Source organism: Lampetra planeri, chromosome 74 (assembly GCF_965212315.1).
Source record: "Lampetra planeri chromosome 74, kcLamPlan1.2.h2, whole genome shotgun sequence".
In the NCBI taxonomy this organism is placed as follows: Eukaryota; Metazoa; Chordata; class Hyperoartia; order Petromyzontiformes; family Petromyzontidae; genus Lampetra; species Lampetra planeri.
In genome coordinates this window covers 3,602,762-3,615,666 of record NC_136179.1, presented here as the reverse complement: position 1 = coordinate 3,615,666, position 12,905 = coordinate 3,602,762, and the positions used below count along the sequence as shown (strand labels likewise).

General features: G+C 40.6%; 1 protein-coding gene across 9 annotated transcripts in view; it reads right to left on the bottom strand.

Moving 5' to 3' along the window:
- The window catches only part of LOC144737861 (guanylate-binding protein 1-like), a 237,702-nt gene that overhangs the window by 96,537 nt on the left and 128,260 nt on the right, over window positions 1-12,905 (bottom strand). For all 9 annotated transcript variants that reach the window (XM_078620735.1, XM_078620731.1, XM_078620733.1 and 6 more), the window contains 3 exons: window positions 10,812-10,908; window positions 7,417-7,508; window positions 3,665-3,715 (listed from right to left, as the gene is read on the bottom strand). In XM_078620735.1, the coding sequence (XP_078476861.1) occupies window positions 3,665-3,715; window positions 7,417-7,508; window positions 10,812-10,908 (240 nt within the window). The remainder of the gene's footprint in view (window positions 1-3,664; window positions 3,716-7,416; window positions 7,509-10,811; window positions 10,909-12,905) is intronic.

Sequence of the window (12,905 nt, the reverse complement as noted above, 5' to 3'; positions counted from 1 at the left end):
TATATACTAACTCTATAGTAGTAGCTACTGACTATATAGTAGTAACTGCACACTGGGGTGGGGGGGACATCACACTGTTCAGGATTTACCTCGGCGTGTGGTTATGCAGCAGTAACTACACTTAATTTGTTTTGCATGTTTTACACGGAGAACCTCCGTTCTGTCGCCACTCAACCAAGCTTGTTTGCGTTGCTAGAGGCAACCATGAGTCAGCATTTCTGCGCAAGCGCAGATGCATGGCTTTGGCGCCACGATCAGCCTCCATTGTTATAAAGTGTGATTTGTATTAATTTACATTGGACCAAGTGGAAAAAACAAAATGGCGAGTTTTAGTCGGGGGGCTTTTTGCTTATTGAACACCGCACCAGGTACTCATTTTGAGGCTGAGTCAACCTAGGGTGAGGCCCAGGACCGGTTCAGATAATCGTTACTGTTGTGAATGGGAATCGAACTCGGGTGGTAGTGTTTGTAGCGCAGCGCGCTAACCCCCTTACACTACTGCTCTACACACACACGAGCACGCACATGTGTATACAAACACACCCAGCACGATGCTGACTTATGACATCTCGCGGAGGATTGCTCCGCAGAACAAAATAGTTCCAGGGTTCAGTTTTCACCTGCGAGTTCGCGTTTTGAGCCGATTTTTTTTTTAATATAAAATGTATATTTCATGGAAGCTGGTCAGAGGCGTAGCTAGGATATTTTGCGCCTGGGGACGAACTATAAAATTGGCGCCGCCCCCCCCCCCCCCCCCCGTTTAATCACATTTTCCTATTACATCGAATAAGGAATAACAATTTAAATTGTAATGAAACATTGTATTTAAAGAAGCAAATTTATAGAAATTATATTACATGGCTCATTCAGTCACTGTCGTAGACTGGTTGACATAGTCTACAAAAGATACATTTTTCTTAATTTCACTGTCGCAAACTGGTCAATCACGTAATCAAAATCAGTTTTTTCCAATGTTTCTCTTTCAACGCTAAGAAGAGCAAGATCGCTGAGACGATCTTGTCCCATTGACGCACGCAAATACGACAAAATAAGTTTCAATTTGCTGAACGACCGCTTACAGCTTGCAATTGAAACTGCTATTGTTAATAAAATTTGCAGTGAAATTCGCAAATTCGGAAATATGTCGTCTCCATTAAACACAATAAAACCAAGAAGATCCAAAGGAGTTTCTGGTAGAACTTCATTCCGGTTACTGGGCAGCATTTTGCAATCTCCAATTTCTGTGAAAAGTTCGTGGCCATTGATGTCGGTGTCATAGAAATTTCCAAAATCTGTGCAATTTCGACGAATTGCATCGACATCTGTGTCGGATAGAAAAGTTTTGACGTCCAGCAGAAATCCAAATTTTGTGTTCAGGTCTTTTAGTCGTAAAAACCGTGTTGACATCTCCTGTTGAAGTCGATAAAATACACTCTTCATAACGCGCACAATTTCTTCTTCTGCTGAAAGTCCTGCATCTCTTGCCAGTTCTCCTGGCATCTTCCGACGTCGCCTAATTCTTCTGTCCACATCGATCCCCCAGGCTGTGCATCTTCTTTTGGCGTTTTCTACAGCAACTTGGCTCAAATCATCACGAAGCTTGACAAATTCATGCTCCAAAGATTCAAGATCAGTTGCTGCTTTCTTGAAATTCATAGTAGGATCCTGTAAGCGCTTCTGAACACGATCAATTTTTCCAAGAATGACATTCCAGAAATTTAATAAAACTATGAAGTTAAAATGTAATACGCATGCCTGTGTAGTGAGTTACACCTGTAACTGTTCTGCATCACTTCTGGTTTCGGGCGTCATAGTTACGTCCTCCGATAATTTGTCTAGCAGCCCTACTAGTTCATCCAGTCCTTCATAGATAGCTTTAACAGCTTCTGATCGTGCACTCCAGCGTGTTTCAGACTCCCGCTTTACTGTGATGGGCACAGCTTTTGTTAAATCTTCCCAACGAATTGTTGAACGAGAGAAAAAACAAATATATACCTTCAACTGTTTCAAAAAATGTAACGACAAGTGGATCCTATTTAGCTGAGTGTACTCCTGCTAAGTTTAAGCTGTGGTTGTCACAGTTGACAAACAATACTCTGTGATTTTTGTCACATATTCGTTGTTGAAGACCAGATATATTCCCAGTCATCACAGCAGCATTGTCATAACATTGTGCCCGACAGTCGGCTAGAGGTATGTTGTCAGATTTCAGTCTCTCGACGATGACTCTTTCTAGGCTTGCTGCATCTTTTGCATGTATCTCGATATAACCTAAAAATGATTCTTTGATAGTTACTTTTTTAGTTTGAAAATCCACATCCACAAATCTTATGACCTGAGAAAGCTGTTCCCGATGTCCTAGATCAGGAGTTGAGTCAAGTAAGATACCGTAGTACTTGTTTTTCCTGATATCACTCAACAATTGGTTCTTTACAGTCGACGCAAGTATGTGGATAAATTCATTCTGGATTTCCGGTGACAAATAAGAAACTGATCCCGGATTTTCTCCTGCGTACTGTACGTGTTTTGCTAACAATGGGTCATACTGAGCAATGAGTTTGATCAGCGCGAGAAAGTTTCCAACATTTTTATCCTCATCCGCATTCAAATTTTCCGCGTACCAAAATGTAATTACATGACATGTAGGCTGTGTGTGGCGGGATATATAAACTTTTAGGTTGAGGTGTAGATTTGTGCAGTAGTTTCAGGCTGCCGCACCCGCCGCAACAAGTTATCATGTAACGTTGTAAGCCTCATTTGGCGCCCCTTTACCTTGGTGCCCGGGGACATATGTACCCCCTGCCCCCCCCCCTAGCTACGCCTCTGAAGCTGGTTCGTAAGTGTGGGCATTTGAAAGTCGGGTGTTCATAAGTCTGACTCTTACTGAATTATTCCCACTCTCTGTGATCTGCACTGGCTTCCAGCAAACTTCCATATCCAGTGCAAGCTTGATATGAAGCAAATCTCTTCATGGTCTTGGACATACATGCGGGCCCAGTTGGTCCCTGATGTGACTGGGGTCTGCGATCATCTGAGAAGGGCCGACTCTCCCAGCTACGGAACTTGCACCCAACGCTGGGTGGCCGAGCCTTCTGAAGCGTTGCTCCTAGGACCTGAAATGCCTTGCCAGCTGCTGTCCGGTGCACTCCGAGTCTCAGTGTGTTTAGGATGGAATGCAGGACTCACTACTTCCTCATTGCTTTCTAAAAAGTAGATTTTATCGTTTCCTATTTTAGCTTTGAACTTGTTTGTACGATGTTTTGCTACCATCTTGATGATAGATTTTCAATGAAACCTGTAAAATGTTCTCTCTTATTTGTTTACTTGCTCATTTTCAGGGGTGATGTTAGATTTTCAATGAAACCTGTAAAATGTTCTCTCATATTTGTTTACTTGCTCATTTTCAGACAAATTAACTATTTTTATGACTTCAACTTCTTTATCATGATCATTTGTAAGTGAGTAAAACCGTCACAACCGAAAACATGGTGCAGGCCGGAATATAATAAAAGTTAACAATACAAAGATATCCATTATTCTCAGCCTTATGCAAAACCGCCAGTTTGTCTTAGAAAAAAGCATCACATGCAATACCCATCTTTGTGTGGTTAAATATATTCAACTTCTTAAACGTGCTTGGTTCATCGTTATTTTTGTCTCTTACCTCAACTGCATGAATGTTTGTTTGAAGTTGTTCTGCGCGTTCCCTTTGTGACTGAAAATGAAGCATAATGCAATTAAATCTGTATTAATTGAAATAACAGTATTGAACACAGATACCTGAAGTTCAAATCACCGTTATATTTATTTTCTAATTTGTCTTAAAGTATGTATACATTATCTTTATCCATCCACACATCTGTAATTTGGGGCAATTAACAATGCAAACGATAATACAGACAACTATGTGCGAGTAAAATACAGTGTTAGAATTGCATTATAAATATTAGATTGATGTAACAAAATCTTTAAACCTTATTAAATTGGCCTCTGCAATGAAGGCCATTGCCAGAATGGACACCTATTGCATATTTTTTTATAAGGCCGCAGTGTATTTAATGTGACTTATTTCATTGGGTTAAAATTCTATATCTAATTAGAACTGTTAGAGTTCCTTCAATAGAAATGTTCATAAGATGTAAAATGCTTTGACAGTAAATCCCCATTTAGGGGAAAGCACTGCTTTCTTTAGTCTACAGTGAGAGAAACCAGCCACAGGGTTGATTCTATCCGACATTATTCTAAAGCTACACCACGTGGAAGCAGTCCCTCACTCGGAGACGGCTTCCACATGCTGTTGAATTTGCTCAGGACAGGGACATCTCTGATAAGCTGATCTCTGCATATCCTAATTAAATCTTGATTTGAAGCTTTCGTGACTGCAGGAATCCATACTCTTTGGTTCTTTCGGTAAAGTCACGTAGGTAGAAAAAATTATAGATCACGACGTTTCGATTGCAACACAAGCAATCGTCCTCGGGTGAAAAATACAGCAGAACTGCTGAGGCAGGAATAATATAGCGAGAGAGATGCTGCAACAAGCGGTTGTATAGACCACACGACTACGCATTTTTTTCTCTTTTTTCCCCCAAGAGGTGGCGTTTTCTTACACGGACCTGCTAATCTTCCCATTAACACAGCCGCTGTTGCGGGAGCCATCTTACATTGACATGCTAATCTTCTCATTAACACTTGCTATCCTCGGCGTAGTCGTGTGGTCTACATAACCTCTTGTTGTAGCATCTCTCTCGCTATATTTTTCCTGCCTCAGCAGTTCTCCTGCTCTATTTTTTTACCTGATGACGATTGCTTGTGTTGCGATCGAAACATCGTGATCTATTTTTTTTCTACCTACGTGACTTTACCGAAAGAACCAATGATCATCCTAATAAAGTTTGCTAAATTTGTACGTCTCAATTTTAACTCGACTATTTATTTTTTTTCCAGATTATTATTTGAAGTACGTGTTCATAATCACAATATCCATGCTTTTCTTTCAGCTTTAATATACATTTCCATCGGTCGTTATACTCTTTCTATGATAGAATGTTTCTATCATGCAAACATATTGAGTTATTTTGTTTATAAACCGAGTTAAATATGAACGTAATCGTCCTGATTGCTCATTTTTGTCACAATTTTCCATTAAACTGTTGAAATGAGTGGAGATGCCAGAATGCTATTTTTAAATAGAAAAAAATCAATGTTCAATGAACTAACACTAATTTAGTTTATCTTGCTAGGTAAAGCCCACTGAGCTGTTAGCTCTTTTCTAAGGGGCCACAAATGATCGTTCAACGACGTAGATTACGTGGCAATGTATAGCAGCCAAAGAATCGACATCTATTTACAATATAATTATCAATAATATAATTAAGCACTACATACCAATTATATCTCCGAAGTGTACGTGTTGTATCTAACATTGGGCAAATCCAATAGTGGTCATATACATCCCAATTATCACTCCACTAATGGATAAGGGCTTTCCTGAGTCATGGAGATTATGGGAGTTAGTTCACCTTGCTTCACTACGCTACACGGTGGCTGTTAGTGAAGGCAGGGGACATTAATATGGGTGCCCAAAACAACTTGTTTGTGCCCTGTCACCCATCACAGATATTTCCAGGCTCAATGCTGCTGAGCTTCTGAGATCTGAAAACATTGTGAGGATCATGAGTCATTAGGGTCACTTGGGATAAACTATGAATATGATAGGGTGGAATATGATAGTCTTCTGGTGGCCCACCCTGTTATGTGGAAAACGACAATTATCATAACCATGGCGACCAAAGGTCAATAATTCACTGGTCAACACACTTTTCCTGGCATAAGGTATTCCAACGGTTTTAATGTAATTTTGGGGTGCTGATTCCAAATCTGGCATCAGTTTTTGTCTATCACATCAGGTTTTTGAGATATCAAATATTGCATTTTCAATAAAAACTGCGGAAGACAAATATTAAATAGATGTGGATATCTACATAAAATTATATTATAAACACACTATCCTAAAAATGCAGCACCATATTTTAACACTAAAGCAGTCACTGACTCGCAACAACTTTCAATCATAAGTGACAGAGTTAATTGCGGGTAAAATCAATTAAAATGGAGTATGCCGATAGCATAAAATGAGATGTGATAGAGCAAATCTGAGATCAGATTTGGAATCAGCACCCTGAAATTAGTCTAAAACAGCTGCAAAAGTCCAGGCCAGAAAAAAATGTTTTTTGTTGTTGATATAATTGATATTTTGGTCAGTAGAGCAACGTTTTCAGCCATAATAAAGGTTATTATTACGGCCAAACCTTCCGTAAAAATCTCCCCAGGTATATAGATGTGTAAACACAACGTTGATGGCATTTCCTAGGCAAATCAGGGGTATATTGGGATGGTACTTAAGAGAAGCAACGTTGACTTCCTCAGACTCAAACAAACACACGTTTCTACGTTTTCAGTGAGGTACAAACATTTTGTTATCAAATATAGAGCTACAAGCTGCTAACAAGTGACTGCTACCGAAAGGATGGTTTGATTATCTACCCAACAGTAATATGACAGACAACCACCATGTCTGGGCAAATTACTCAACTTAACATTGTGAATATGTACAAACCAGCCAATGTACTAAATATACACCTGTCGCAACCCACGTTTTCCAGCATGCAACACCCTAACAACAGTGGTGGATAGAGCTTCCTCACACTCAAATCACAAGGCAGTGGCTACAATGGAATATGCTCAGCAACTTAAGGATGCATGTTGACTTGGCCGAATAAATCAGTACACCTTGCACCGTGCATTAATGAATTACCCAGGGATCTGTGCTCAATGACATGATTCAATCTATAGACAAGCAATATGCCCGACCTCATCCTGTAAGTTTGCGTACTCAAATTATGTGGCACTGGCTAAACGATCCCATAGCCTCTGTGAGATGGACATGAGTCTCAACTTCATGAGTATTTAATTAGCAATACTAAAGTTATGTTTTAGGTAATACATTGGTATCATGCCAAACAGGATATGACATGCGACTTCATAAGATGATATCACCAGGAGGGTTGCAGATTCCGAAGCAATTAGTTTTAGCGTTGATTTTACCTCGAGGTTTTGGGAAACCCTTCGAACTATGTGGCTTATTTCTACAGGGTAAGTCCCAAATAAAAACACTGTTAGACTGTAATGTAAGTCATATTGGATCGCCTTTACAAGTTATTGTATTATCCATTTAATTATTCGGACAAAGCAAATGCATTAATGCTTTCAGACTAAGTTGGAAAGCATACAAATTCTACACGCATTACAATTGATCATTATTGGTGTTACCATACACAATTAGAACTTCATTTTGACTGTACAAATATAACAAAAAATTGTAAATCAACCTTTCCAGAGAAATATTAATCTCACCTTCACTTCTCCTTCCAGATTGTTGATTTTGGACTCTTGATCATCATGTTTCTGCTTCTGCTGAATTAATTCATTTCTAAAATCTTCATTTTCTGAATGAAAGGTTTTGAAAAATATTAAAAACAATAAATTAACGCATTAGCAGAATGAATAATAAAGTAGTAGAAAGGTATGAATACCACTAAAACATGTTTTGGCTCAACTGGGACACGTGGCATGCTGGAAGCTCCTCCCTACATCAACGACGCCCATTTTTAGATAAACTCAAGTCATGGTCAGTCTGAGGGTCTATCTATAGAGTACAGGACTAATAGAAAAAAGCCAGTTGTATCGACCGAAACTTCCTCATTCGCATTGCCTTGCAAACATCCCAGCCAAATAGCAATATCACGCAATAAACTATGTATACAATAAACACTCATTTTATATTACTGAATATTTTTTCACGATAGTTTCAAATATGATTGCCTGAGAATGTATGGTTACATTATTTTGCAATACCATACTGTTTGATGATTGTAAGTCAGGCAAGTCTAGTACTCAGATGTGTAATTCACGACTCCAAGTAGGAAGAATGCACTGTTGTAGATGAACACTCCACGGACCGAAAATATGAAAATCCCAAAGCCCCAGTCCAAAAGCTATACTCTCTGGAATCAGGGTTACAGTACAGGTTCAATCAAGATGTTGATGAGATTGAGCACTTATAACTTAGGTTAGATTAGATTTGTTTTTGCACAGGTAAATCCAATTTGGCAATAATCATTTTATATGATAGGACCTGATTTCAGAAAACAAATACGTGAATAACACAATGCAAAAGCAACTATACATCTGAAAGAAGACTCTGGGCCTCTCTTTGTCCACTAGGTAAGGCCTTTATTTCGTGGCACGGGTCCACACCTTTTTCACTCACTTTCTCTTGCAAAACCCCGAACTCAGTCTCCTGCTCTCCCTTTCAACATCTTCTTGGCTCTGCCCCTCGTCCCACTCTGCTGGCCAAACCGTTCATCCGTCATTTACTGAACTTTTGTGTTTCTTTTTTCTTTTGAACATCCCAGCCAATCCTCTTGTTCCCCATGCCTTAACCAATGAGAGCGTGAAGTGTTTGCTCCACCCTTCCTAATTGACAGGCGCTTCGCGGTCTTTGGTAAGTAGCGCTGCCCTGTTATCTAGTCCCAGAGATCATGTGGGACGATCACTACAAAGTCAAATTTCTGAACAGCAAAGTCGAGCATCAACACAGTGCAAGCAGTACAAACATACAAGGCATCGCCCAAGCTATTCCAGGAGCTGACGACTGATGGTCTGATCACCAACTCATATACTTTGTTACGTCCATTAAACTGGCTCCCAAATGATGGCAGAAGCAATGCGAAATTAAGATCAAAGTCAAGGGGCTCAAAGACACCATCAAAAAAACCTTTCAACGGTACTACAAAAAATAAACTGGCAAATTCCAACCAACAAGAGTGGGAGAGTGTCAACATTGCGTGGGATACCATCAAGACCACCTTCATCAGCACCTGCGAAGAGACTCTTGGATTATCTACCAGAAAACATCAAGACAGGTTTGATAAGAATGACAGGGAGATCCAATAGTTGAATAAATTACAAGTGCAGGGCCTTTGTGCTTGGCAGAATGACAATGTCCAAGCCAAATAAATTGCATTACCAACAAAGCTAGAGCAGAGGCCCAAATGAGGAATCGTGATATGAAGTGAGAGACAGTGGGAAGACAAGGTGAAGAATATCCATGGTATGCACAATTGTTTCTGGTGCAAGAGCAATTATGTACGGTCTGAGCAGTCAGGGGTGAACCCCCTTGAGAGCTAAGAATAAGGGACATCTGATGAACAAGAGGCAAGCCATTAGTGCTTGCTAGAGGGATAATTTTGGTAACCTCAATTTAAACGCTGTTGTAGACGAGCGTGTTCTCAACCCGAGTTTAGAATTCCTCCATCATTTGACGAGGTGTGTAAAGCCGTTAAGCAGATGAAGAGCAACATATCATCTGGAGTGGATGGAATCCCCACTCAATTTTCAATAAAGGCGGAAAGGATATCACATCACAGCTGCCTGCCGTCATCTTGAGGATCTGGAATTATGAAGAAATCCCAGATGACCTTAGGTATGCCATGAGCATGACAATCTTCAAAGAGACTCTGGATATAATGGAGGGATTTATTTGCTTTCCACCACAGGAAATACAATTGCAAGAACTTTCCTGAACCGACTCATTCCACGTTTTAAAGAACTCCCCCTAGAATCTCAGTTTGAGTAGAGGTACAACTGGCACAACCTTTACTGCTCACCAGCTGCTGGAGAAATGTGTTGAACATAAATCTCTCAGCATGGCCTAATTTGACCTCATAAAAGCCTTCGATTCTGTAAATTGATAACCGCTGTGGAGGATACTTTTAAAGTATGGATGTCCACCAACATTATCACCATTCTTTGCCTGTATCACAACGACATGCGAGTGATGATTCTCAGTAATGGATCCAGCACAAATTCCTTTGATGTTAAGGGGGCAAGCAATGCTGAATTATTGCCCCAGCACAATTTTTTATATTCTTCACCTTGATGTTACATCAGACCAATGACAAGCTTCAAGTCAGTGTAACACTAAACTATTAAATGAAGGGTAAGCTTCGATTTAAAGCTTTCGTGACTGCAGGGATTCATCGTCTTGGTTCTTTCGGTAAAATCACGTAGAAGGGAAGTAATAATAAAATTAAACATAATAAAACAATTCTCACGACGTTTCGGCCACAACGCAAGCAGCCATCCTCAGGTCCTAAGATGGCTGGTCTTGGGTCTTGAGCTACAACTGGCCCCGATCGGCCAGGGAGCTGCCCTTTTATGCCTCGTCCCCAACGAGGGGTGGGGTTGTGTGCGCCCCCCCCCCCCAGATATCCCACAGAGCACACACAGCTCCCCCCCCCCCCCCGTTGGTGGCGCCAAAGGGCTTAACTGGCTGGGGTGCCTGGGATCCTAGCGCCTGGCGCCGACGGCTTATCTGCCTAGGCTCCCAGAGCCCCCAGCAGCCCCTCCCCTCTTATGGCACTACAATTGGAATAATTTGTCACATGACTCCTCATTCATCAAAAAAAATTAACACCATTCTGCATACGTTGTCAAAAAGTTAAGTTAAATTGCAAATGGGAAATATACCGCTGTTGTTAATAGTTTGTGGACCCTACAGCTCTCACAGATAATAGGGGTTCTAAGTAATAGTGGAATGAATATCAAAGTTATTCTGTATTGAATATTCATCAGCATTGTAGCAAGTGCTATTTGGTACACTTTCTTGACTCTCATTTTTTGGATTCTTACTACCAGATTACAATTTACAACACCCATTAATGCCAGTATTTACACACAGGGCTTACCTTTTTTGCACTTTTCATGCATTAATGCGTTCTTCTCGAAGATTTTTTCGACCATAGTCTCCTTCTCGTCAATGAATGCAAACAGTACATTATTCTTCTATAAATGTATGAAAACACAACAGGAAAACGGTTTAACAAAATGACAATTTATATGTGATCGTTGCAAGTATTTCATTCCACTCTAAAAGGAAACGTCTGCTGAAAATTATAGGTAAGGTACCAACTTACTAACATTTTTCTGAAGAGAAAATATGCATAAAGGAAACGCGGGGTGGATTTATATCAAGGCAGAGCTCCAGTGGTAAAATATTCATGTTGTAGAGTCTTGTAGTCCACAATACACATACATACAAAAACACACCTCATGTAATACTATAAACATACTAATTCTGGAGTGAGGGTCAGGTGTTGGAGATATTGCCATTAATAGGTGTAATTGGAAAAGCCCAAACGATTTATTCTAAAGGGGGTCTAAGGGCGCAGATGCACCAATATTAAAGAGGTTTAATATTCACGGATTTGGTATTCACCCCATTTTCTGTCAGCCGCGAAAGTTAAGGGTTCAATTTCGATGTAAAGCTTTCGTGACTGCAGGGATTCATCTTCTTGGTTCTTTCGGTAAAGTCACGTAGAAGGGAAGTAATAAAATAATAAAAATAAAACATGATAAAATAATTCTCACGACGTTTCGGCCACAACGCAAGCAGCCGTCCTCGGGTGAAGACACAGGTCTGTCGGGAAGACATAGTCTGAATGACACACTCCAGGCTTGGGGCGTCTATTTAAGCTGGGATGGAGGGGCGAAGAGCGTCTTGTCAAAATAATTTGCATATCAAGAGGAATTTAGCATATTTAAATGCAGATATGGGATTAGTACTACTTGTAAAATGCGTAGGAGGTGGGAAGGGGGTTTAAAGTCATTATGCCCGTGCATTATGCAGGATTAGCAGAATAAAATGGAGGGGGTAAATATACTCTCCAATAAGCTGATCTACTAACAGTAAGTAAAACATTATAATTCTACGTCGCAAAATTATAATATGCTTCCGGCTAAACTTTATTCTCTTACATCACACGGGTCTACCCCCTGCTTTATACTGCCATAGACAAACCCAACATTAAATTACATACTGTATTACTATACACCACACTATACATTATACATTGTAATATTACACTATGTATTATTCTACCCACCCTACTGTACATCACACTGCTGTATATTCACTATACAATTACGATACTATATATTACTTTATACATTGTATAAAGTTAAGATCCGCAATGGTTAATTACATCCTTCCAATGATTGCTGAGCCAGAATCCATCTTCTCGGTTGAAATTGTCTCTGTGTTTGTATATGTGTATATGTGGATCGCCTCAAAGACAGAGGTTCTCTGCAAGCCATCTGGCTACCTCGAGAGATTCGTTCATGAGGCGATCCACATATACAAACACAGAGACAATTTCAACCGAGAAGATGGATTCTGGCTCGGCAATCATTGGAAGGACATAATAAACCATTTGGGATCTTAACTGATTGTGTTCACGTTTACGGTGACTTTCAGACCGCAGTCCACTCACTGGCATTGACTATATATCGTGTATTATCCGCAGGGAATGGATTCTTTGCTCCGCTGCAAGCCTCCTTATCAACACTCTCCCATTGACATATTTCGTTGCTTCCTCTTAGTATCTTTCACGCAACGGTCAATGGTATGGTGAATAGCGGATTGTATAATAATAATAGTATAAAATTGAAATGTTTAATACAATTGTAATAAAGGACTCTGCAGGCGATGTAGGTCTCCGTTTGTCCTTAATTTGGGTTCTTGTCTCGCACCCGCGGGGTCCTCAGTCGGACCCACGTCTCTTCTGTCGTGCACCCCGCGCGCGCGTCGTGTGCCCGCACACCCCGCAGCCACACCGCTGCTCCGTGTGCCCCCGCACACTCCGCAGCCACACCGTTGCTCCGTGTGCCCCGCACACTCCGCAGCCACACCGCTGCTCTGTGTGCCCCACGCACACCTCTAACTCCTCACACCCCGCTAGCTCCCCACACTCCGCTAGCTACTGCTACCTCACGTACACCGC